Source organism: Urocitellus parryii, chromosome 2 (genome assembly GCF_045843805.1).
Source record: "Urocitellus parryii isolate mUroPar1 chromosome 2, mUroPar1.hap1, whole genome shotgun sequence".
NCBI classification, from domain to species: Eukaryota; Metazoa; Chordata; class Mammalia; order Rodentia; family Sciuridae; genus Urocitellus; species Urocitellus parryii.
The window spans coordinates 95,515,663-95,542,866 of record NC_135532.1 but is presented as its reverse complement, the minus strand read 5'-3'; the positions used below and the strand labels follow the sequence as shown (position 1 = coordinate 95,542,866).

Sequence of the window (27,204 nt, the reverse complement as noted above, 5' to 3'; positions counted from 1 at the left end):
CGAGAGGGAGGGTATAAGTGTTGGTAATGATATTGCCCAAATTATATCGTTATATTGTGTGCATGTATGAATATGTAACCCAAATCCCATCATTATTACAACTAGAATGCATCAATAAAAAATTGTGGGAAAAAGAGAACTCTGTTCTAGTGTCCCGGAAGTGAAGAGGCGTCCAAGCAGATTGTGGGGTATGTCAGAATTCTCAGCATTTGGGAACGAAAGAAACTTATTTTCTTTTTCCAACTTCCCTCAGCCAGCGCATCCCCCTTTCTCTTTTCTGGTCTCCCTGGGCCCATCCCCTTTCCTCGTTTCCTAGCAACCAGCTTCCTAGGGTGCGCTTCCTCAAGTCTCAGGCGTCACTTCCGCTCTGAGACAGGAAGTGGGGTCAGACAGGCTGCTTTCCCGGGAGTTCGGCGTTTGCTGCAAGCTGAAGTACGTCAAGTAGTGTTTTCCTGGGACTGGCTGGCGGTCACCAACCCCCCGCCCCGCCACCCGCCCCGGTTCTACCTCCCTGCCTGGTGGTGAGGCCTCGGAGGAGGGCTCGTAGGGGTCTAGCGACCTGTGCGAGAGGAAGCGAGGCTCTGGGACGCGGGGGCCCCCAGGGCGGGCGGGGTAGGGGGCCGGCGGGGGCAACTACTTAGGTGTCTGTGGAATCTTTTCAGTGTGCCTTGCCTTTCCTTTGCGGGCCGCCGGAGAGGAGATTGAGACATTTCTGCATTCCTTCCCTAACTTCTCACGTCCTGCCTTTGAAGGAAGACCCCCTCAGAGAGACAACTTTCCCAGTTGCTGACGCCCTTCCACGCCCAGGCCCCCACTTGTCCTGCCATGACCTCACTGTGAGCTATTCAGCGATTTTTGACAGTTCCCGGACGCCTAGGGTAAAATGTTTATATTGCGTAGAGGTGGGGTTGGGGGACTTAATTTTCTGCAAACCTGATAACGCTGGGCAAATGTGTATTTTGGCTTTTTTTTTTTTTTTTTTTTAAACATCTCTGGCTTGGTTTCTTGTTGCAAACCTGAGGAGTTGGCGCTTTATTTGATTTTTTCCTCCCTTGGCACTGGGGATTGAACTCAGGGGTGCTCTACCATCGGATTACTTCCCTAGCCCTTTTAATTTTTAAAATTTTTTGACAGGGTCAAAAGTTAAGTTACTGAAGTGGGCCTGGCATTTGATTCTCCAGCTACTGCTTTTGGAGTTGCAGGGATTACAGGCGCGTGCCACCATGCCTGACTCTGCACCTTGTTTTAGACAGGTGGGAGAACATACTGGAATTAGACTGGAAGGGCCCAGGAGATACTGATTTTGTGGCTCTTAGCCTTACACTTTCAGGAACTCAGTGACCTACCTGTATTAGGTGAATTTTGGTTGTGAGCTTTTAATACGTCTATCTTCCCCCGCCAAAAAACTGCAGATTCTTAGCAAGGGCTGTGTCATATTCTATTTTTGTGACCCCCATAGCCCCAAGCACAGTAAAAAGCTCATGAATATTTTAAATCCAAATATCAGTAAATACACATTTTAACATTTTCAGCTTAATGTTGAGGGGATCTATGTAAGTACATTTGAGCTCCTAGAAAGGACCACATGAAATAACAGCATCTTTTTAGAAAAAATAGTAAGAGATCTGTGTAGTTAAATGTGTCTGAAGTTTAGAGATTGCTCAGAAAGCTAGGTATCATGCTCTCAGTGGAAGAGAAATATTGTACATTTATCTTTCTGGAAGAGACCAAATATTGTTTTTCTGTTTCTTTTCTCCCTTCTTTTTTTTTTTTATTTCTTCTCTTCTCCCTCACTTGTGTTCTTTTAAATAGGTATTGTATCCTAACTTACTGACCCAGAAATATTGCCATCATGGGAAATCAACTTGCTGGCATTGCTCCTTCCCAGATCCTTTCTGTGGAGAGTTATTTCTCAGACATCCACGACTTTGAATATGATAAAAGCCTTGGAAGTACTCGATTTTTTAAAGTTGCTCGAGCAAAGCATCGAGAAGGCCTGGTGGTTGTGAAGGTCTTTGCAATTCAGGATCCCACATTGCCATTAACCAGCTATAAACAAGAGCTGGAGGAACTAAAAATCAGGCTGCACTCTGCACAGAACTGTCTTCCTTTCCAGAAAGCAGCAGAAAAAGCATCTGAGAAAGCAGCTATGTTGTTTAGGCAATATGTGCGAGACAACCTCTATGATCGCATCAGTACCCGTCCATTCTTAAATAACATTGAGAAACGCTGGATTGCTTTCCAGATCTTGACAGCTGTGGACCAGGCACACAAATCTGGAGTTCGTCATGGGGACATCAAGACTGAGAATGTTATGGTTACCAGTTGGAATTGGGTTCTTCTAACTGATTTTGCCAGTTTTAAACCCACTTATCTTCCAGAGGACAACCCAGCAGATTTCAACTATTTCTTTGATACTTCAAGGAGGAGGACTTGCTACATTGCTCCTGAACGCTTTGTTGATGGTGGTATGTTTGCTACTGAGTTAGAGTATATGAGAGATCCTTCAACTCCACTTGTAGACTTAAATAGCAATCAGAGAACAAGAGGAGAATTGAAGAGAGCAATGGACATCTTTTCAGCAGGTATTTGAGTTGGTCATATTTGCTTATTTGCAAATTAACAGTTCATTTGTAAATTAACAGCTCATTAAGCTTTTTAAACTGCCAAACATAGAAATGTAGCTTATTTTTAAGTTACCAGATGTTCAAAAATTAATTTATTGGTATGTCCTCATATACCATTTCAGATAGATGCATCATTCCTTCACTGGCCATGTTACATACTCAGAAAATGCAAAGAACATTAATTATATTACTTTTAATATAATATTTAAAAGTATTTGTGTAGTTCTAGTGTAGTGTCAGATAGTGTTCTATCTGATGGATGATGTATGTTACTCTTTTAAGATGACATTTCACTTTGGTGTTTGCTATGGTGGTGATAAGCCTAGGGTGTTTTATTGAAACACATAGGTGCTTAAATAAGTCTTCATGGGGGTTTGATGGGTAGAGAGGCAAGATCAGGGGAGCCTTCTATGAAAAGACTGACATTTAAATTGAGATGATTAGGGGTTAGTTTTGGTAGGGTAGTTTGTTTCAAGCAGAAAGTCTTGTTTATACAAAGGCTTAAAGACCAGAGCATGATATACTGATATGTTGGGACACTTCAAGTAGATTAGTGTATCAGGAATATAGATAAGAAAGGGTGTGGCATGCCCATGCTAGTCTGTTGGATATATGTTTTAGACAAAACATTGATAAAGCATAGGGAGTAAATTGCCCGGGATCCACACTGGAGACAGAAAACAATTTAGGAGAAAACTGTCACAATCTTGGTTAAGAATGATCGTGCCTGATTTAAGGTTATGGCAGAGTTGGAGGGAATAGACAGAAATGATAATATTTAAGGGATAGTAAATAGACTTGTTAGGATTTTGTGACTAGAAGACAAAGTCATGAACATTCAATTCCTTTTGCTCTTGGAGAAACTGTGGATGGCAATGTTGGTCCTGAGATAGGAGACACATGAGGAAGAACAGGTAGGAGTGAAAAGATAATGAGGTCTGTTTGCTAGATAGTTGGTGGTGTAGAGAGAAGATACACAATAGGCTGTGAAAGTTTGGTGACTAGAAGAAATTGGAGATGGAGATGGATATTTGGGAATTATTAAGCAATACTATTTGTAGCCAATGGAATGAGTTTGTAAGCCAAGAGAGTTTGTAGAGAAATGATTCTTGAGCTCTTTTTGGATCGCCTTAAAAAATTACTGGACTATGTCTCTGGTAAAATGTACCATGCATTCACATATTTTTTTTTCATGTATGCAGACCACATGAACCTGGGCTAGGGACTACAGGTTATCTAGGAACTTCTGGGATAAAGAGCAGAAGTGGATTGAAGATAGTATTCTGACACACCATATGAACTCTGGCTTCAGTGTAATTTCTGGTAAATTTTGTGATGATTTGATATAACCTTATTTTTAACCATAGATTTACTAAAGAAAAATATAAATTGAGCCAAATTTTAGATGATTTAGGAAAAGTAATATAATTAGTGAAGAAGACTTTCATCTAGGAGAATGAATTATTGCATAGAATTGCACATATGTTGGTCCATTCAATTCACTAATCTGTTTCCCAAGATAACCCTGAGGAATGTTCTTGATAGGATAGATTCAGCCTCCAGGTTGTAAATATGGGTTGATCCTTTCTAATCTTAAAATCTTTGACCCTTCCTAATAGTGCAAAATGTTTGCACAGTTGTGAATTTTGGGTAAGAAATGTTCAGCTAGTAAAGTCTATGCAAATATTCCAAACTCTTAAAACAAACAAACCAACAAACAAACTCCTAAGTACGGAACACTTCTGGTCCCAAGCATTTTGGAAAGGGATACTCAACATGTATAACAGGATTAGAAATTTAATATGAGGTGGGAGATTTCCAGAGGAAACATAAAAACCTGCCATGTGGAAAACTCTGGGTTTTGTCTCTTGAGAGGACCTAGTTTATTACATGTGGAACATACTTCCATTTCACTTAAAAAAATACACACATACACACACACATTTATGTATAAACTGAATCAGTTAAACTTTGTTGACTAATGCATTTATCTAAATTTTTATTGAACCATTTTTACTTTTTAAACTTATTAACTTTATAAATAATACTCCTTTAGCTTAGAAATCTGATTAGTTTCTAACTTCAGGGGATCATTCTCATTCATAGGTTTAAAATTTCAGGGGCTGGCAAGTTTATATTGATCCCTTTTGTGTGTATTATTTTGTACACTTCCAAATTCTTAACTCAGGGCTTGTTTTTGCAAACTAAAGAGTCCTGCATTTTGGCTAAAGGTAGGCCTTTCTGTTTGTTTGAAAAATAGATGGATGGCTTTTGTCTTACCTTCCAGAACTCTTAAGACTTGAATCTTTGAGTTTGGAATGTTGCTTTTTACCCCCTCAAGCTAGTATTCGTGGTCCCTGACTACTGGTTTGGGAGAAGTGAAGTGTATGTATTCTGCTGACTCTGGTCACTTAATGAGTAGAGCCCTCTTTGAAATGGTTTGGTTTTCATCAGATTTTATATTTATCAGTGCCCCCCTGTTCCCCATTCTCCACTCCTGATCCCTTTTTCTTCCTTTGCTGTATGTGTTTTGGTGCTGGTCCTCATGTATGCTAACAAAGCATTCATTCTACCACTGAACTATAAACTATATATAGCTCCTGTGGGTTTTTTTTTTTTTTTTTTTTTTGGTACTAGGGATTGAACCCATAGGTGATTAACCATTGAGTCACATCCTCAGCCCTTTTTAGTTTTTTAGTTTAATTTTTATTATTTGCTTAGGCCTCACTACTTGCTGAGGCTGGCTTAGAACTTGAAATCCTCCTGCCTCAGCCTTCCAAGTTGCTGGGGTTACAGGCATGCAGCACAGTGCCTGGCTCTCCCTTGGCTTCCCCTCTGTTTTTTAATTGAATATTCCTTCTTTGGGTGTTATCGATGTATCCTTTTGTTCCATTTATTTATAATTGGCATGAACTCATTAATTACTAATTTTTCAGCCAGGCATATTTGTTACTGTACTTAATTATTTTGGTGTGCTGGTTGTTTCAGATTTGGCTTGTGGAATTCCCTTTCAGGTTGACTCCTGTGTCCTTGTGACATACTCATCTTTTTTTTTTTTTTTTTAGCATTTCTTTTTGGCACAAGATACTGAATCTACCTTGTCTCAGTGAAAATGCAAAATAAGAAACTTAAGGGATATTTTCCCAAGGAACCTTAGCTCTTTTAGTGTGTAATGAATGATATTAAATGTTACCATATAGTGCTTATTGCTATTAGAGTGTTCTGTTACTTGGGTCTTATGGTAGACAGAGGTGTGGGAGAAAGGGCTTGGAAGCTTCCTGCCCTCTCTGGGCATGCCATCCTGCAGGAACCTTGCATTTGGGAAGCTATCCGAACCCTATATCTGAACCCTCTTTTGGATTTTCTGGAGAGTTCATTGCATAGGCATGATTGAAGCATGGACAACTGTGTCATGATTGAAGCATGGACAACTGTGTCAAAATATGATTGGATAAAAAGTATAAGCTAATTCTAGTAGACTGTGTGGGGATACCCAGGAAGGACTGGCTGCTTCAGTAATCTTCTTGGCCTTTCCGTGTAGAATTCCTCCTTTGAGGTTATGGGGCAGAACCCCTTTGGAATAAGGAGAGTCTTATGATGTACTCTTGGATAAGTATGGGTCAGCATTTCTTTTTGGCCAGCTCCATTTTGGCCTTCTTTTATTGTGTTTATGATATCCTGATGAAATACATTTAGATCCACCGTTTTTCAATTTATTTTCATTCCCATTCTTATTGATTTAATTTTTTGAATGGGAATATCAGTATGCTTTTCAGAGTCAAAATTACACTAAACGTGAAGTATCCCTTCTAATCCCATTTTCCCCTCTCAGTGTATGTAACCAACTTCATTGTTTTTTGTTTTACCCTTTGGTGTTTTGTTTCTTTAAAGTAAGGAGAAAATATGCACATGCATGTTCACATATATACACACATATATGTATACACATAATACAAATTTTTCAATTTTCCTTCTTACACAAAGGTAGCATATCCTATATGCTCTTTTACAAAATCTAACTTTATTGAGATATGCCGCAGTCTGGCTGGGCACAAAATCACGAACCACTCAAGCAGGAACAAACTTTATTTTTTGAAACTGCCGCCAATGCCCCATACGCCCCCCCGGGAAGCTTGCCAATCCACACGTGCGGCGTTGTCCCGGAATCCCAGAGGAAGTTCCTCCCCCGGAATTCCCTCCTACTGTACTTCCCCAACCAATGGGAACTCTTCAGGAGTCCCGTAGCAGGCCGAGGTGAACAGCAGGAGTCCAATATTCATATGAATGCAAATCTTAACATAATCATATCATCTCAATGGCTAGCTAGCTGGTGTCACCTTTCAACCAAAAATGCCATGTATCATATTACTTGGCTGTGGCTCTTAGCAGAGATATAGTTTACATACCATAAAATTTACCTTTTTAGATTGTACAATTAAGTGATTTTTAATATATTAATAGAGTTATATAACCATCATCACTAATTCTAGAACATTTTCAACACTCCAGAAGGAAAACCCTTAGTACTCCCTTCTCATTCTCTCTCTCTATGGCCTTTAGCAACTATTAAAATCTCTCTACAGATTTGCCTGTTGTGGACATTTCATATATATGTGGTCATACAATATGTGGCCTTTTGTTTCTGAGCTTCTTTTTCTTAGCATGTTTCCAAGGTTTATCCATGTTGTGATGTGTTATGGGTGAATAATAATATTATGGGTGAATAATAATATTCCATTGTATGCTGGACATTGTGGTTTCCACTCTTGGGCTTTTTTGAATAGTGCTTCTGTGAACAAACATTCATGTATAGGTGTTGGTGTGAACTTACGTTTTCAACATCTTGAAATTGTGGGATCATATAATAACTTAATGTGCATTTTGAGAAATTATCAGGCTTTTTCAAAGTGGTGCCATTTTATATTTCCACCAGCAATGTCTGAGGCTCCAGTTTCTTTCTCTACATCCTTCTTGACACTTATCTTTTTAAATATCGATTACAGTAGATATGAAATAGTACTTAATATGGTTTTGATTTGCATTTCCCTAATAATGATGTTAAACATCTTTGTTTTGTTTTGTTTTTGTGGTATTGGAATCAAGCCCAGTGCCTTGCACATGCTAGGCAAATGCTCTACCATTGTCCCAGCCCAACATCTTTTCATATGGTTGTTGACAATTCATATATTTCCTCTGGAGAAACCTCTATTCAAATCTTGCTTTGTCTTTTTAAAACATTTCTCTTGTTATTATGGAGTTGTAAGAGTTTATGTATACTGGATACAAGTCTGTTATCAAAGAAATGATTTGCAAGTATTTTCTCCCTTTCTGTATCTTTTTCCCCCCACTTTCTCAGTGGCTAGAACCTTCAGTAAAACAGGAATAGAAGTGGTGAGAGCTGACATCTTTGTTTTGTTCCATTTTTCACGACTGTGTTATCAACTATGGGACTTTTATATGTATCCTGTATCTGTTGAGTACTTTTACCATGAAAGTGTTGGATTTTGCAAATGTATTTTCTGTCTCCATAGAGATGATTTTGTGTTTCCCTATTATTAATTTATATTAATATTTACATTAATATGATATATTGCTGAGGGCCATTGCCAAGTAGGAATGACGCATTGAAATTTCCTTGCCAGCGTACCCCATGTTGCTTAGAGGACATTCGATGGAACATTGCATGTATGCTTTAGTAAGGTGACCTTGCTCAAAGACCAGGGCGGATCCGGGTTTAGAGCTGATCAGGTTTGAGGAAGTTTCCTTGAGTTTAAGGCGTTCCCCGTTTAAGACAAGTTTAGGGTGTTCCCGGTTTAAGACAATATGGATTTTAGGAAAGTTGGAGGTTGAAGATTATTGCTGCTGGGATTAGGGTGTTCCTGCTGCTTGTTCCCGTTGAGTTCTCCTGAGATTCAAATGGGATTTGGAAAAAAGCCTCGTGAGTAGGTGAAGGGGGCGTGAGTAGGTGAAGTGGGCAGCAGAACGTGTTTGTGTAGAGACCAGTATGAGTTCGGGAATAAAGAATTGATGTTTGAATCTACAAGTGTGTGGTGGCTCGTGATTCAGTGCCAAGCCCAGACATTGGCATTTGGTAGTCCGTACGCGGAACGTCTGAAACTTGGAGGTGAGTAAAATTGCTCACCCCTGAGAGAAGGCGAGAGAATGGGTGACCATTTCAAAAAACAATGTGTTCTTGTTTTGATTTATTTCATTTTTGTTTCAAGCTGCCTATCCCTAGAAATTTCTCAGGCAAACTGGGAAAAATGGTTGGCTCAAGGTTTGAAGTTTGTCAGCCCTGTGGAAGAGAAAATTGATACAGCTAATTTTTATTCCATTTTTATTTCATTCAGTTTCGGTTTTGTTTTGTGTTATCTTATTGGGTTGCGTTATCTTTATAGAAGATTAGAAATTAGTAAAAAAAGAAACCGAAAAGGTGTTAAGTAAATTGTTAGAGGTTCAGACCATGGAGAAAGACATTTTAGATCAAGCAAAAGAGAAGGTCTCTCGAGCTAGTCAGACAGAGGAAGAAAATTTAAAGGAAAAGGGGTTATTAGGAAAAAGGCCACAACAAGAGGCTGTTACTAACTCCGTTTTACCAGAGGGCATAATTCAACCAACAGCCCCACCGATGGAGACAGCTGAGTGGCCCTCAAACCCCATAGTTGATAAGTGGGATACTGAGATAGGACCTCAAAGATTAGCATGCCCTGTACTTGAACAGGTAGGAGGGCAGCGAGTTCACCGTGCTTTAGATTTTAAAACAGTGAAGCAGTTAAAGGAGGCTGTAACAACCTATGGTCCCCAAGCTCCCTTTACAGTAAGCATGGTCGAATCCATTACTAACTTGGACCTGACGCCAGCAGATTGGGCTAGCATGTGTAAATCTGTGCTAAATGGAGGACAATATTTGTTATGGAAGGTTGCCAATGAGGAATTTTGCACGGAGACAGCTAGGCGAAATGCAGCAGCCGGTTACCCTCAAAGAAATCTAGATATGTTGTTAGGAAAAGGACCTTATGAGGGTCAACGGCAACAAATTGAATATGATCCTGCTATATATGCACAAATTGCTGCAGATGCAGTTAGGGCATGGAAGACTTTACAAGGACATGGAGATTTACAAGGTCAGCTATCTAAGGTAATACAGAGACCTAATGAACCCTACGCTGACTTTGTAGATAGGCTTATTCAAACAGCTGCCAAAATTTTTGGGGTACAGAACAAGCAATGCCATTAATAAAACAACTGGCTTATGACCAAGCAAATCGTTGCTGCAGAGAGGTTATTAGACCATGGAGACATGAAGATTTAAACACATATATTAAATTATGTAGAGATATTAATGAACAAGGGCAAGTCTTGGCAGCTGCAGTACAACAGGCTTTAGATGCCAGGCCAGAAACATGCTATAATTGTGAACAAACAGGACATTTTAAAAGGAGTTGCCCCATAAGAGGAGGGTTTAACAAAACTAGAAATCAAAGGAATAGAATACTGGGTATTTGCCCACGATGCCGTAGAGGGAGACATTGGGCTAATGAATGCTGTTCTCAAACCACCATAGAAGGTACTCCCTTATCAAAAAAACGGACAAGGAAATTTCGATGCGTCATTCCTACTTGGCAATGGCCCTCAGCAACATATTCATTTATTGACTTTCATATATAGGAGTTGCTTGCATTCCTAGAATAAATTCTACTTGATTATGGTGTTTAATCCTAGATCCAGTTTGCTAATATTTTTCTTTTCTTTTTTTTTTTTGAGAGAGAGAGTCAGAGAAAAGAGAGAAAGAGAGAGAGAAAATGAATATTTTTTTTAATATTTATTTTTTAGTTTTCGGCAGACACAACACCTTTGTTTGTATGTGGTGCTGAGGATCGAACCCGGGCCGCACGTATGCTAGGCGAGTGCGCTACCGCTTGAGCCACATCCCCAGCCCAAGTTTGCTAATATTTTGAGGATTTTTTGTGTTTATGTTGGCTTTTCTTTTTCTTGTGTTTTAAGGATAATTTTTTGAGCTCTTTCTTCTATTTTAATATTAGTACTTATAGTGGTGCATTTATTCTTCTGCTTTAGTTATATCCATTAAGTTTCTTATTTTGCATTTTCATTTCATTTATCTCAAAGTATTTTATAATTTTCTTTGATCTGTTTAAGATTATGTTAATTTCTATATATTTGTGAATTTTTCAAATTGTCTTCCATTTCACATTTCTTATTTTATCGTGGTTTGAAAGGCATTGAATGATTTCATTCCTTTTAAATTTACTGAGTGTTAGTCCCTTTTTTCACTACTCTGACAGAATACATGAGGCAGGCTACTTTTTAAGAAAAAAAAAAAGAGACTTATTTTTGGTCATGTTTCTGTGGGGGGCAGGGAGTACAAGGTCAAGGGGCCATATCTGGTGCTGGCAGAATCCTGAGGTAGTGCAGGGCTTCATATAGCCAGAAACAGAGTTTGTACATGCGTCTTTGTGTATCTGGTTTCTCTCCTTTTTCTTCTGAAGCTACCAGGATTTAATCATGAGGGCTCTACCCTAATAACTTGAATCCAGATTACTTCCCAGAGGCTCCACCTCTGAACATCATAGTCAGATACTAAGTTTTAATCTTCTTAATACCTCATAAAGATTGAAATTGAACATATGAGACACTTAAACCAATATCCAAACCATAGTATTGAGCCTTGTTATATGGCCTAGTATAGGTCTGGTCTAGAGAGTGTTCCATGTGCCCCTGAGAAAAATTTGCTTTTTATTGAGTGGAGTGTTCTATTGATGTTTATTAGATCCAGTTGGTATACAGTATTGTTCAGGTCTTCTCTGACTTGTCAATTATGGTGTTTTTAATAGCATGGTTATTTTTTATTCTAAAAATGGAATTTTTGTATTCTAAAATTTGACACTGTACAGATAAAAATTAATTTTAACAAATTTATTGGGTGTTATATGTCAGGATCTTAGTTGCTGTGAATTTTTCAGTGAACAAAATAAATATCTCTTCCTAATTGAGTTTGCATTCTAGTGAATGTATAGACAATGAAGAAACACCATATAATCTAACAGTTGATGTTCTGGAGAAAAATAGTATTTTTCAGGGAAAAAGGAATGTGTTTTAAACATCTTTTAAATTTACATTAATATGATATATTCATTTATATCATATAAATATAATGATATTGTGGTGGTGTTTTGAAATTTTAAACAAGTGATCAAAAAAGGCAGCTGAGATATGTGGGAGAATAGTATTTTGGGCAGAGACAACTTGCAAATATGAAGACTAAGGTTAGGCTATTTAATAGTTTCTTTAAGACTTAAATGCATGTCATATGATGATTCAATTAAATTGTTTTTTTTTCTTTTGGGAATGTAGATGCTTTTTAAAATTTCTGGTTTGAAGAATATCTTAGTGCAAAATAATTGAGTTATTTCTTCTTTCACCTCAAATTTTACTGCCCCATGCCTTAGTATTTCACATTTCATATTTGTTCATTTATTCATTTTCTCTCTCCCTTTCTAGAATGAAGGCTTCATGAGGGCTGGGATTTTATATACTACTGGTACCTAGTTTATAGTAGAAATCATTCAACTTTTTGTTTAATGATGAATAAATGAATCACCAGACATGACTTCTTAGCAGATCCTCGTGAACTTAAAATATCTATATATCTCTACTCAGAAACAGTTTCTAGTGACTTTTTGTTACGAATATATGTATATATAAAATATATTGTATGATATCACCATTTTAAATTATAGAATTGGAAAGTAATTTTACAAAAGGTATATTTACATAAGTAATTTTACATAAGTTTACGTTAAAGGGAGATAAATTAAGTGCCCTTTTTTACTTTATTCTCTAGAAACTAACGATCAAGCAGTAGATATCTATTTTACTCTAGTTATATGTTGCATTAAAAATTTGAATTCATTTTATTTGGGGTTTGGCATTTTGAGTTTTATGAATTTTCTGAATTCTGGCCTATGTTGCATGATCTCTTGCTTCTCATTTCTAATGGAATGATATCTGCTGTTTTCCAGGTTGTGTGATAGCTGAGCTTTTTACAGAAGGTGTACCATTGTTTGATCTCTCTCAACTTTTGGCTTATAGAAATGGACATTTTTTCCCTGAACAAGTGCTAAATAAAATTGAAGATCGCAGTATCAGAGAATTGGTAACTATGTTACAAATATTTGCCTTAGAGTCTTTATAGGACCTTGTCCCTGCCTTTGCATTTGTCTGCTCTTGGAATGTATAAATTTGGAAAAAAGAAGTAACACATAGATGAATACAAGTAGCCTATTATTACTTTATTAGGGAGAAATATACTGATGTTTTTCCTGTTGTGTGCAGAGATCATTTGACTTAAAAAAAAAAAAGAATCTGTTATCTATTTTCTTTTATAATCTTCATCTATGTTTTAGATAGATTTGCAAATAGGTGCCTGGATTTTAGAGAGATTATCCTACATAGAGCTTGCAAGTAAGAAAAGAAGGAGACAGGAAACATCAATTTGAATATAATATAATAGTGTAGGGCCATTTCATATAAAATTGAATTAGGGCAAGCCTGGAAGAGGATTTATAAAATCAAAAATTTGTATAGCAGAACAGGCATGAGAAATTCTATGGGTGGTCACTTAAAACACACACATATTACTGTTTGAGGACATCTTTGTTTTATTTTTGGTTTTTTTTTTTTTTTGGTATTGGGGATTGAATTCAGGGTCACTTAACCACTGAGCCACATCCCCAGCCCTTATTGTATTTTATTTTGAGACAGGGCCTCTCTCAGTTGCTTAGGGCCTTGCCAAGTTGCTGAGGCTGGCTCTAAACTTGAGATCCTCCTGCCTCAGCCTTCTGAGCCACTGGATTACAGGTGTGCTTCATTATGCCTGGCTGAGGATATCTTTTTTAAGTTAGTTATATAGTAACTGATGCTTGTTATAATGACTTTGATTCATGGAAAAGATGATGGTGAATTTAGAATACTCTTTAAGACAGTAGGGAAATATAGAATATACTTTAATTTCTCTTAAAAGTGGTAAATATTAAAAAAAACAAGATGCTTCTGCAGAAGCCACTTTAGCTCATGTGCAGTTTAAATAGTACATTGGATTATAAATTGGCATTCCTAACTTTTTTGGTCTATGAATGTGGCACTTATTAATTTTTTTTAATTTATTTTTTTAATTGGTTGTTCAAAACATTACAAAGCTCTTGACATATTTCATACATTAGATTCAAGTGGGTTATGAACTCCCATTTTTACCCCAAATACAGATTGCAGAATCACATCGGTTACACATCCACATTTTTACATAATGCCATATTAGTAACTGTTGTATTCTGCTACCTTTCCTATCCTCTACTATCCCCCCTCCCCTCCCCTCCCATCTTCTCTCTCTACCCCATCTACTGTAATTCATTTCTCTCCTTGTTTTTTTTCCCATTCCCCTCACAAGTTAATAACAAGAATCAACAAATGGGACTTACTTAAACTAAAAAGTTTTTTCTCAGCAAGAGAAACAATAAGAGAGGTAAATAGGGAGCCTACATTATGGGAACAAATTTTTACTCCTCACACTTCAGATAGAGCCCTAATATCCAGAGTATACAAAGAACTCAAAAAATTAAACAATAAGATAACAAATAACCCAATCAACAAATGGGCCAAGGACCTGAACAGACACTTCTCAGAGGAGGACATACAATCAATCAACAAGTACCTGAAAAAATGCTCACCATCTCTAGCAGTCAGAGAAATGCAAATCAAAACCACCCTAAGATACCATCTCACTCCAGTAAGATTGGCAGCCATTATGAAGTCAAACAACAACAAGTGCTGGCGAGGATGTGGGGAAAAGGGTACTCTTGTACATTGCTGATGGGACTGCAAATTGGTGCGGCCAATTTGGAAAGCAGTATGGAGATTCCTGGGAAAGCTGGGAATGGAACCACCATTTGACCCAGCTATTGCCCTTCTCGGACTATTCCCTGAAGACCTTAAAAGAGCAGTACTACAGGGATACTGCCACATTGATGTTCTTAGCAGCACAATTAGCTAGTCTGTGGATCCAACCCAGACGCCTTTCAATAGATGAATGGATAAAAAAAATGTGGCATTTATACACCATGGAGTATTACACAGCACTAAAAATGACAAAATCATGGAATTTGCAGGGAAATGGATGGCACTAGAGCAGATTATGCGAAGTGAAGCTAGCCAATCCCTAAAAAACAAAAGCCAAATGTCTTCTTTGATATAATGAGAGCAACTAAGAACAGAGCAGGGAGGAAGAGCAGGAGGAAAAGATTAACATTAAACAGAGACATGAGGTTGGGGGGAGAAAAAGGGAGAGAAAAGGGAAATTGCATGGAAATAGAAGGAGACCCTCATTGTTAGGCACTTATTAATTTGGCAAAGTAACTTCATATGTCTTTGGGCCGACATTTTCTTAACTGTCGAGGGAGTAAATTTGTTTAATCTTTAAGACTTAATCCAAATGTGAAGGTAATTGTTTTAGGTTACTTTTCAACATAGTAATGTGTAATATAGAATATAATCAGAAAGTTCAAATAACCAGATATATCTTTATGATATTCTATATCTTTAAGTAATGGAAAGTTTAAACTATATTCTATTAAAATTTTGTTTCCTATTTAGTAGAGTAGAGGTGGAAAGGTGAGGGTGGGAAATGGTGATTGAAATCAAATTCCTTGCATGTATGATTTTGTCAAACTGAACCCAAATACTAAGTATAATTATAATGCTCTAATAAAAAAATAAATAAAAATTTTTATTTCCTTATGATACTAGAAAACAGAATAAATTCAGATTAGGTATGTATTGTTTCTATTCACAGAATTTAATCTCTCTCTCTCTCTTTCTTTCTTTTTTTTTTTTTTTTTGAGTAACAGGGATTAAACTCAGGGGTCAGGAGTACTCAACCACTGAGCCACATTCCTAGCCCTATTTTGTATTTTATTCAGAGACAGAGTCTCACTGAGTTGCTCAGAGCCTCACGGCTTTGAATCTCTATCCTCCTGCCTCAGCCTCCCAAGCTGCTGGGATTTCAGGCGTGTGCCACCATGCCTGGCTTAATATCTCTTTTACATTATTTTTTATTTTTTGTGGTGTTAGTCATTGAACCCAGGGTCTTGCATGTGCTATGTAAGCACTGTGTTACTAAACTATACCTCCCGCCCATCTTTAACATTATTTGAAAAATTCAAACCAGTGATTTCACTGGGATGTGTTGGCCAGTGGTAAAGAGCTTGCTTACCTTTCCCAAGGCCTTGGGTTTAATTCCCAGTACTGCAGAGTAAACAAAACAAATACCCTCCACATATTCCCCTTTTGACTAGATCCTAGAGATATACTTAAACTGTATATTATTTCTTTGGATTTTTAAAAAATATATATTTTAGTTGTAGTTGGACACAATACCTTTATTCTACTTTCCATTTTTATGTGGTGCTGAGGATTGAAGCCAGCGCCTCGCACATGACAGTACAGTTTTAAACTAGAGATCTGAACAGGACAAATGTAAATGGAATTCAAGGTTTCTGTGATCCCTTCTGTAATTGTATATAATTTTTATTTGCAAAAATTTTGTTAATATATTTTCTCTGGAGAAGATCCATTGCTTTTCTTAGATTCTCAGTAGTATCATCTGCTCAGAAAAGTTTAAGAATCTTTGAATTGTAGGTGTCAACATATTATTACCCTATTTTAATAAATGGGGAATGTTATATGTCAGGACTATCTGTAACACATTAGTATGTAATTTCCTTTTACTTTCTAGGATGATGGTAGAGTTTAGTATTTTTTTGTATTCAGGTTCTGAAAGTAGTTTGTGACATAAAGATTGAGGATAGTCAGAATTACCTCAGAAACCCTTTAAGTCACATGTAAATTGCCCTTATAACTTTCATCTGGTTTAATTTCCTGTTCTTAAATCTATTTTTATTCTTTTTCTCCCCTTGGTATAGGTAACTCAGATGATTCATCGAGAGCCAGATAAACGTTTAGAGGCTGAAGATTACTTAAAGCAGCAGCGTGGCAATGCCTTCCCTGAAATATTTTACACTTTCCTTCAGCCTTACATGGCTCAGTTTGCTAAGGAAACTTTTCTCTCTGCAGATGAGCGTATTCTTGTTATACGAAAGGATTTGGGCAACATTATTCACAATCTCTGTGGACATGATCTACCAGAAAAAACAGAAGGAGAGCCTAAGGAAAATGGGCTGGTTATCTTGGTGTCTGTTATAACATCCTGCCTACAAACTCTTAAATACTGTGATTCCAAACTTGCTGCTTTGGAACTTATTCTCCATTTGGCCCCAAGATTAAGTGTAGAAATCCTTTTGGATCGTATTACTCCATATCTTCTGCATTTCAGCAATGACTCTGTTCCTAGAGTGAGGGCTGAAGCCTTGAGGACATTGACCAAAGTTCTTGCTCTTGTCAAAGAGGTTCCTCGCAATGATGTCAATATCTATCCAGAATACATTCTGCCAGGCATAGCCCACTTAGCCCAAGATGATGCTACTATTGTTAGACTAGCCTATGCTGGTAAGATTTTATTGTCCAGATTGTAGCTACTCAGATATTTTTAAAGTTAGTGACTAGAATACCTCTGATTTTTCTGATTTCTCTGGAAATTACAAGTGTGAGCTTGGCTCTTTGAACTATCTGTGTAAATTTTAATGTATTTATAGCTAATCTTATTCCTGGGATTCAACTTTTGTGTGTTCTTCTATTTTTGAAGTAGTTAGAATTATCAAGTGAAAAAGTATAAAAAACAAAATCTTATGCTTTTATTGATAGTGTTATATTTAACTTGGAATAAGGCTAATGTTTACAACTATGTGCTTCTGATCTAGTGTTTCTAGGCCTTTCTGATGTTTCTCAGAACAAATCTACTTGTGTAGCTCTCAGTTTTAGGTTATAACAGTCTACTATTGAAAAAGATTAGTTTTTTGGAGTAATTTTGTATTCAAAGAAACTAGCATACTTTCTGAATTTTATGGTCCTTCTTCTAATTACTCTAGTGCTTAGGGTGTGTAGTTTCTTTGTGATGAGGTGTTATTACAAACCACTACCTATTTCACTTGTAATTCTTACTCAAAGGTAGTGATACAGATTTATATTTTTAGCTCCCAAAGTCAATTCTGAATGCTTACTTTAGTATAGAAAATGTCACTGAAACATATGTAGTATTATAATTTATTTTGTTTTCTGATGGAAGTCAGAGCTTCTATTTTGAAGTCTTTGTAAAGAGTACATAGGTTGTATATAGTCATAATTTTGTCACTTTTTTGAAAGAAACTTGCTTAGTTTATTCATTTTATAATTTGCCTGCCATTGTTTTAATGGAGCATGTAAAAAATGGTCTTTAGGTGCTAGTCTTATCTCTAGGCTCTAGTCTTATCTCTAGGCTCATCTGCAAAGGGATTGGTGGTTGTTGGGTGTTTTTCTTTTTCCATACATATATAGTTATTTATACTTATCTCTGCCTGTTTGTTTATTTCTGGTTTCTGGTTTTCATAATTGTATAGGTCTAGAAATCCAGGATTTCTTTAAGCACAGTAGAGCTTATTATTTATAACAAGCATATTTATAATTCATTTGGAAAATGTAAATAATTGAACAGAGAAAATCAAGTTAGATAACAGAAAAGTTTATAAATTTAAAAAATTAAGTTGTATTTTTCTTTCCAGGGTTTTATGATCCTTTATGGCCTAGTGTATTCCATGTGTTTTGATGTATAGGTGCCATAGTAATGTATTGATACCTAATTACTATTAACCATAGCATAATAGCTGTTGTTTATTACAAAGCCTCCTGGGTGTCAAGGAACCTACTGCTCAAGATTGTTGCAAGGATTAGTTGTGAGTTGAAGCAGCTTTAAGTAATAAATGTTATAGTGTGTTCATTTTAAAGATTAGGAAATTGGGATTAGAAGAGCCTAAATAACATGAACCAAGTCTGTGTGGTCTAATTCTCAGTTCTTAGAGCTGCTGGACTAGATATTGGTTTTAAAGCAGTCCTGCTTTTCCGGTCTTCTGGATCTTAATGGTGACAGTCCATGATAACCCAGGGTCATTGTCAGTATCTTTTATTGTTCCTTCATGGCCCAGTTCATGATAAAGAAGATTTTTAAAGGAAGAGTCAGTCTATTTGATTAAGTATAATTAAACCATACATGTCATTATAAAGTTTAAAATCAATGTACTTTTTTTTTTTTTTTAATCTCAGAGATACTGGCATAGATTTCTGTCTTGTTTAAAGTGAACTTTCAAGTGTGTTGTGTTTATGGACCTACATGGGGAAATAATCATAGATCTACTCAGATTTTAAAAGTGTCCATGGAAGTAAGAGACTTTTCCTAATAAAGACATATATATATATATTTGGCCCTCCATAGCCATGGGTTCCTCCTCCATGGATTCAACCGACTATTGATTGCCTAACATGTACAGACTTTAAAATCAGTGTTCCCTAAACAATACAGTGTAACAACTATTTATATAGCATTTAAATAACATTATATAGGCATTAGAGTTGCCTGCAGATGAATTAAAATTTGAGAGGATATGCATAGATTTATTTATTATTTTTACATAAGAGACTTGAGCATCCATAGATTTGGGTATCCAAAAGGGATTCTTGTACCATTCCTCCATGGACACCAAGGAACAACCATACTCTTTACAGTTGGGGTATTTATCTAGAATTCTGACTTACTATCAGTGTATGGCCAAGAAATTTTCTGTCTTTAGGGTGAGCAGGCATTATAGGTCATTAAAATCTTGCATACTTAACGTTTAGTATTGGATCTGTTCAGGGTGGTGTTGAACTCAGAATGGTGGGGGGAGAGAGCCCAAGATGAAAATAATGACTATATTTTACAGGCAAAAACCTCAACTATTATAGGGTGCATTTTTAATTTCATAGATTTTATAAAAAGTAGGGAAGATGTCAGTTTTAAGTTTAAGTAGGTCAACTTTATGTTCAGTTCTTCATTGCTAAGAAGGAAAAGTACAGTCTTTGTGTCCTATGTTAAGCATAGAAATGGGAATGCAAGGGAGGATATAGACATGGGAATAAATAAAAATGGAAGGACTATGAAAATACAAGTGAAGAGTAGATATAATTGATAGTAAACATGATAGTAGAAATTACTTTGTTCCACTAAGAACTTCAGAGTATCACTTTCAGAGCAGTCATTTATTCAATTTGACAGTGGCTCTTTAAGGTAGCTGTGACTCCCATTTATGTGTGAAGAAAGCCAGATTCAGATTGTTTAAACAGCAAGCCAGTAAGTGGCAGGATGCAGATTTGAGTCCAGGTGTTTCTGATTCCAAAGCCCAGCTTGATGTTATTTTAATTTAAAATTTTCTATGTTAGTCTAATAAGTATCTCTGACCTGCCAAGTAATTTTTAAAGGGTAGGCCTTTGTAGCAGAATTAAGCTCCCCCCCTCATTATATTTGTGTGTCTATATTGGGTTATTTTTACTATTTTAGATAAAGCTGATGTTTCATTGTGTTTGGAGATAGTTGTAGATTATGAAGTTAGTTACTGAAATTTTGATTAGTTAAATTGAAAAGTCCTAAGTTTCCCCTTAGTTTTATGGTTATTACTTACAATTATAAAGACTTAGGAATAGTTGTAAGCATCACAAATGTTTAAAATTATAATTATTATAAATTTTCTCCCTCTTTATCTTACAGAAAACATAGCTCTACTGGCAGAAACAGCTCTGAGATTCCTGGAATTAGTACAGTTAAAAAATCTCAACATGGAAAATGACCCTAATAGCGAAGAAATAGATGAAGTTACACATTCGAATGGGAATTATGACACAGGTTGTGTAATTTTTTCACCAAAAATTCCTATTAGATTGAATTGCTAAAACTGTCATTTGTAGTTTTTATGGGAGATGAAGAAATTGCAGATATTTGGATAGGATGGGTCCTTTGTGACTGTTTTTTTCTAGCCTTGTACATACATTGTTATTTAACTGGAAAATAATCAGCTAGATACCCTAGATTCCAAACTTAATTGTTTTTCAGCCAGAATTGATGTTTGTGAACAGTAAAGCTAGCTGAATTATTAAATTCTCAAAAAAATGGAAGCATAGCTAGTGAATCTAAACCTTTTCTTATGTCAGTACATTTTGAGTATCCTCAATCACAAATTGCTTATATTTTATACTGTGTGATTTACTTATTTAAACCCATTGCATTTATTGTAAAGAATAGATGTCATGATAAACTCACTGAAGTTGTGTCTTTGATTTTCCTTTCTTTGTTTCTTTTTTGTGCTGAGGATTGAACCCAGGGGTCCTCTGAGCTACATCCCCAGCCCTTTTTATTTTTTATTTTGGGACAAGGTCTCATTCAGTTTCTAAGGCTGGCCTTCAACTTTAATCTTCCTGCCTCAGCCTCCCAAGTAGCTGGAATTATAGGTGTGCATCATCATACTTGGCCTCTGTCTTGATTTCCACACAACTTTTAACAGGTTTTTAGCTAATATTTGAGTGGAAGATTTAGAAGTAAAATCATATCTGCTCCTAGGTGATTTTAGTTGAAGACAACTAGAGAAATCTTGTTTATGGATTTTTATGCTATAGACAATTGTGATAGCAATTGGACCTTTGTAGACGATGAATTTAGATATTAAAACTTTCAGGAGTTAAATCTTAAGTTTTTCTTACTGTGAATATGTAACTTTGCATAGTGACCTGTTCACCTTTTCCCTTGATAGTAGCTGGATGGAGCAGGAGTAGTTTCTGCTTTCTTTCCTTTAGTCAACAAATATTTGTTAAACATATTCTGGGCATCAGTCAATTATGAACCTGCCTAAGTACTGGGGATATAGTAGTGAATAAAAGAATGATCTGTACTCTTGAACTTTTAATAAATGGAAGATAGGCTAAGTAAATAAATGAAAAGGGATGAGTAGAAGATAAGTTCAGAAAAGGTGGCTGAATAAATGATATAAAGCCTTGACAGGATTGGCAGTATGTTTTCTAGCTTTCTAAAATAATAAATCAACATTTGAAAATGCTTTCTAAACATTGCCTAGTACCATTATATTTATTATATCTAGAGACAATCTGATCTTTTTCAAGTTCTTGATTAAGTCATTATTTTGGAGTAATGTTTACTTTCTGGTACTTCCCTCTCATTTTCTTCTTAAATTCATAAGTGGAGATACTTAATTAGTTAGATAGTAACATACTTATAGCATCTGCTTATTAGGATATTCTTCAATTTACATTTTAGTTGCCCATTCATCAGAATGTGGAAGAGTGGAAAAGCATAGTGATTATAGACTATACAAAGTGGTTTCATCATCCTGTTATTCCAAGGAGTAAGAAAGAAGGCCCAGTCTATATTAAGGGAGAAAAAATATTGATCCTTTTTGTTTTTTTTTTTTTTGGCAGAACTCCAAGCTTTACATGAAATGGTCCAGCAGAAAGTTGTCACTTTGTTAAGTGACCCAGAAAATATTGTGAAACAGACTTTAATGGAAAATGGAATAACAAGGCTGTGTGTATTCTTTGGACGTCAGAAAGCCAATGATGTTTTGTTGTCCCATATGATCACTTTCCTAAATGATAAGAATGATTGGCATCTGCGTGGAGCTTTCTTTGATAGTATAGTGGGTATGTTGTTAAGTTAATGAAATTTCAAGTTTAAAATGTAATTTTTTTTGTTTAATATAAATTCATCGTCTGCTAACTCTGCAACTTGGAAGCTTTTGAGGGAAAGACGTTGGTGTGTAAAATTAAATAAACCCCCACAATGATAAAAGATTATTCCTAAAAAGTTTAAAAAATTATTTTTAATGACTTGGGAGACTAAGGTCAGAGCAACACAAATTTGGGGCCAGCCTCAGTAATTTAGCAAGGCCCTAAGGAACTTAGTGAGATTGTGTCTCAAAATAAAAAATAAAAAGGGCTGGGGATATGGCTCAGCACCTTTGGGTTCAATCCCCAGTACCCAAAATAAATAAAATTGATATTTAAGATTAATAAATTATACTTTTAAATACTTATTCAAGTTGAAGGATAGGTAATAATATTACCAAATTCATTAATGAGAATTCTTAATATTTTTGTTTTCATGTTGCATTTGGATGATGTATTTTAGTTAATCAAAAGTGCTTTTGTAATTGAACTATCAGTCCAAGTGAAGGAATAGCATGTGTTTATTACAATCTGTGTTTTAAAAGAATAATTACCTGGGAAATATCATGAAATATTGTTAAAGTATCTGAAGTAGGTTGTGAGTCTTAAAGTGTGATCCCAGTTGTTTAAATGTAAAAAAAAAAAAAAAAAAAAAAAAACCCCAAATTTTGTTTGTAATAAAGACAGTTATACTAAAGTATAAGAGTGATTATTTCTTGGTCTGAGATAGTAGGTGATTGTTCTCTATATTTTCTATGTCAGGTTTTCTACAGTGGATATGGATTACTTTTAGAATTTTAAAATATAATTATGGTTGACCGTCTATTAGAAAGTTAAAATTTATACACTTGGCTTTGTGTAAACTGAAATTTTTTGAAAAATTAAGCAACTCTTGTTTTCTTTCATTTTGCAATCTTGATTTTCAAATTTATCAAAGAAGACAGGCATGTTTAATTTAGTAATATAATTCCTTTTACATTTAAATTCAAAATTATAAATAAATGAAGTGGATTTTGTTTGAAGTGTGTTAAATCATGCTTGAGATAGGATTTAATATTTTTTGAATAATATTGATTCCTTTCTTGTTAAGTGTTCTAATCTTACCAATTTTAGGTTAGGTCACTTATGATATGTTATATGCTAAATACAGATCCCACATGATCTGTTACCTCCAAAAGGTTAAAAACTTTTCTACACATTGGAAATTGTGGCTGGTGATATATACTCTTTCATGATATAGCAGAAAGCTAAGGCTTTAAGTTTTGGCTTTTAGTAATGTAGGAAAGTAAGTGCTATAAGGTTTGCTGTTGGATTTTTTTTCCTTAAAAAAAGATTAGAGAAAGATATATTCCATGCTTGTGTAGGTATTTTGATAGATTCTACTGTCATGTATAACTAAAAAGAATAAATAAAAAATAATAAAAGGGCTAGAGATGTAGTTCAGTGTTAAAGTGCACCAGGTTTAATTTCTGGTACTAAAACATGAAACTAAATAAAATTTAAAAAAATAAAATGAAAGAAACCTATGTGGCAATGAGATTGTTATTTCTGTAAATGCTATCATATAATGTTTTAGAAAAAAGGATACTTTCTGATTTGAAAACCTTTGGAATTCTAGCTTTTTTGTGTGTTGTTATTAAGGAAAATTTCTGTAATTCTCTTTTCTGACATCTTTGTTTTGTTTTTATTTTTGCATTAGTTTATTGATGCATTTATCAGATTTGCATTTAGGAATCTGTCCACCTCAGTTCCTGAATATATTGTACTTTGCTTCTCACATCTTTTTGTCTTTCTTGCTTGTTTTTTTCCTTCTTCCAGATAATCTTATTTCTTTTCTTAGAAAATAGTGGTTCCAGAACTTCCCTCATTTATTGATCAATTCATATGTGTTTTGAAGTATATATTAGTTCTTTTTGAATAAAAATTAATTTTCATTGATTATATATTTATTTATAAAAACCATACATACATGCTATAGAAAATTTGGAGAATACAGAAACCAAGAAAGCAAGCAAATATTTCTAACCCTGCATCCTGCATACAAACTTTTTAATGTTTTGGTGTTTTTTCCTACAGATCTTTCTTTTTTCTTCCTATCCCATCTGTTCTATTCTGTATGTATTAATGGTCAAGAGCAGGCACTGTGGAAACAGACTCAGAGTTCAAGTTCTAACTTGGTCTCTTATTAGTTTGTGGTTCTTGGGAAAGCTATTTCAATCTTTTTTGTGCCTTAGTTTCGCTATCTTTAAAATAGAGATGAAATATCCATTTAATTATTTGTTGTGAAGACAAAGTAAATTCACAAATATAGTAGTGCCTGATATATAAGTGCTATGTATAATATTACTTCTTAATTTAATTTATTGTTTTTAAAACTTTTCTAGTAACATTTTAAGCATATCTAAATGTCATTAAATTCTTTGAAATCATAATTTAATAGATCTAAATTATTCCATTGTATAATTTTATCAGTTCATTTAAGCCTTATTGAAAGTTTATATTATTTTTATTTTTAATCATGTTAAAAGGTAGTCTTTTACATATGTATTTAATTAAGTAAAATACTTAGGTATTTAAGTAGGGTCATGTGCTGCTTAATGGAGTTACATCTGAGAAATGCACCCTTAGGTGATTTCATCATTTTCAGATGGGTGTACATATGCAAACTAAGGGGCGTCTGTAATGTCACAAGGTGCTATAATCCTGTGGGACTACTGCATAAGTTGTTGTTGATTAAAACATTATTTTTGGCATATGATTGTATTTCTTTTTGTTTATTTTCTTAGAGTAGAAATTAAATATTTTAATGACTGAGTTAAAGAATACTAATATGTTTTTAAAACTTTTGTCACATTTTACAAGTTTTTCAAAAAGACTATGCCACTTTCCACTCCCCTCAACATTAAATGTTGCCCATCCTTGTAGCAAGGAATAGGCTTTCCTTAATCTGTGCTTGTTGGAAGGATAAAATGATAATGGGGTTACATTTGACATGTATTTCTCTGCTTACCTATCAAATTGGAAAATTTTTTAATTTCTTATTTATGTTTTTTAACTCATCATTTTGACCCTTTTTTCTGATGGAGTTATTTATGTGTGTTGATTTTTTTTTCTTTTATATATACACATAATGTGTATCATCTTAAAGGCACATACTTCTCTCAGTTTGTTTTAACTTGATGATATTTGTTTTTATAGACTTTCTTAAATCAAATTTTATGTAGTCAACTTATTTGATCATTTGCTCAGTGATTTTTTTTTTTTTTTGCTTTTATACTTTTTTCCATTCCAGAATTAAATCAATCTGTTGTATGCTTTTCTTCTTCTTGCTTTATTTCGGAAATTTGCTGGTTTAATTTTTTTTTTTTTTTTTTGGCGAATAAAATCTAAATTTTATTTTCTTAGTAAGTAAGCCAGGTTCCCCAATAGTATTTATCAAACACTTTGTTTTGGTTTGTGAAGTTTTCTTTATCACCTGTTGTGTTCTTCTGTTAGGGTCACTTTTCTGGGTATACACTCTATTCCATAGATCTTCCTATTTTGAACATATATTGTACACATGTTATATTTTCATTATTATATAATCAGTTTAGTATCTGGTAAAGTAAATTTACAGATGTTGTTTCTTCATTTACATAATATTTTTATATGTTTAAGCTTATTGTACATTTCAGCTAGTCAAGTTTTTAAATAACCCACTGCTGGAATTTTCGGTAGTATTTTTCCTTTTATTAAAGGAAACATTTCTGAAATTACTTTTTGTCACAAAGGAAATATACTTTTGTAAGTTATCTAGTTTATTCAAAATATATAATGTAATATATGGAAAGCAGTAGTTGTGATATACAGAGGCACTACCAAGGTTTGTGTTTTGGGACTATTGTCTTCAGATGATTTGTCACTAGTATTTCTAAATAATATTTTCATAATACTGTTTTCAGTATTATAAACTTTCAATGCTATCTCTTGAATTTTTTTCTATGCCAGATGAAGATTGAACTGACTTAACCATGCCTTGATTTCTCTTCCCTTGTCAGTTGATTATTATCTTCCAGAGTGCTTTAGTTGTGTTTATTGTTGTTATAACGTTATGTAATTCAGACTAGTCTTATTACCCTACTTTTGATTTGTACTACAAGAGGATTAATGCCTTCTTTCCTTTTCTTTCTCTCCAGTTGACTTCTCAATAGCAATTTCATTGTCATAGGATAATATTTACCTTCTGTTTTGTAATCATAGTAACATCTTTTGTGCTTTGTGTAGACTGATTCTAAAGGTTGAGGACAAAATTTACATGACTATGAATGTAATTTTTTTGAATGTAGAGCCAAGTATATTTATTTCACCACAGTCTGAGTTCCAAGAACCTTCCCTAACTTGAGCTTGTGTGTAGCAATGTCAGCAGATTATACTATTTTCCCTCTTTCTGTGACTATATTACACATTTTAATTTATTTAATGTGAAGTTTCTTTTATTTGTCCAGTAGTTTTAGATTCCTTTGTCTTCCTTTTTTAGAGAAAAATAATATACTACCTTCATATTTATAATATTTAGCTTCATTCTTAACGATTTTATTTGTTGCTTATAATCTATTTCACTTTTCTTCTTCATGACATTCTTGAAGTTTATTGGCTTTTATTTATAATTTGGGATGACTGAGTTCTGGGTTTTTGTTAGCATCATCTTTTTTCCCCCCTTGAATTCCTGGCTTACATCTACCATTGTTCACATTTTCCATCTTCTTTATTTCACTGGAATTTATCCTCAAACATTTTTTAGGAAGGATTGCATGAGAATTAAACCTCTGTAGTCCTTGCATGTCTTGAAATGACTTACTTTTTGTTTTCTTATTTGATAGTATAGAATTGCTTT

The 27,204-nt window shown here is 34.9% G+C and overlaps 1 protein-coding gene across 1 annotated transcript in view; it reads left to right on the top strand.

The window, feature by feature from the left end:
* The first annotated feature begins 360 nt into the window (after nucleotides 1-360).
* Nucleotides 361-27,204, top strand: part of Pik3r4 (phosphoinositide-3-kinase regulatory subunit 4) — a 72,723-nt gene continuing 45,879 nt past the window's right edge. Inside the window, exons 1-7 of the mRNA XM_026383898.2 lie at nucleotides 361-432; nucleotides 663-878; nucleotides 1,813-2,585; nucleotides 12,668-12,801; nucleotides 16,622-17,204; nucleotides 20,368-20,502; nucleotides 22,086-22,307. Of these exons, the coding sequence (XP_026239683.1) occupies nucleotides 1,853-2,585; nucleotides 12,668-12,801; nucleotides 16,622-17,204; nucleotides 20,368-20,502; nucleotides 22,086-22,307 (1,807 nt within the window). The 5' untranslated portion in view covers nucleotides 361-432; nucleotides 663-878; nucleotides 1,813-1,852. The remainder of the gene's footprint in view (nucleotides 433-662; nucleotides 879-1,812; nucleotides 2,586-12,667; nucleotides 12,802-16,621; nucleotides 17,205-20,367; nucleotides 20,503-22,085; nucleotides 22,308-27,204) is intronic.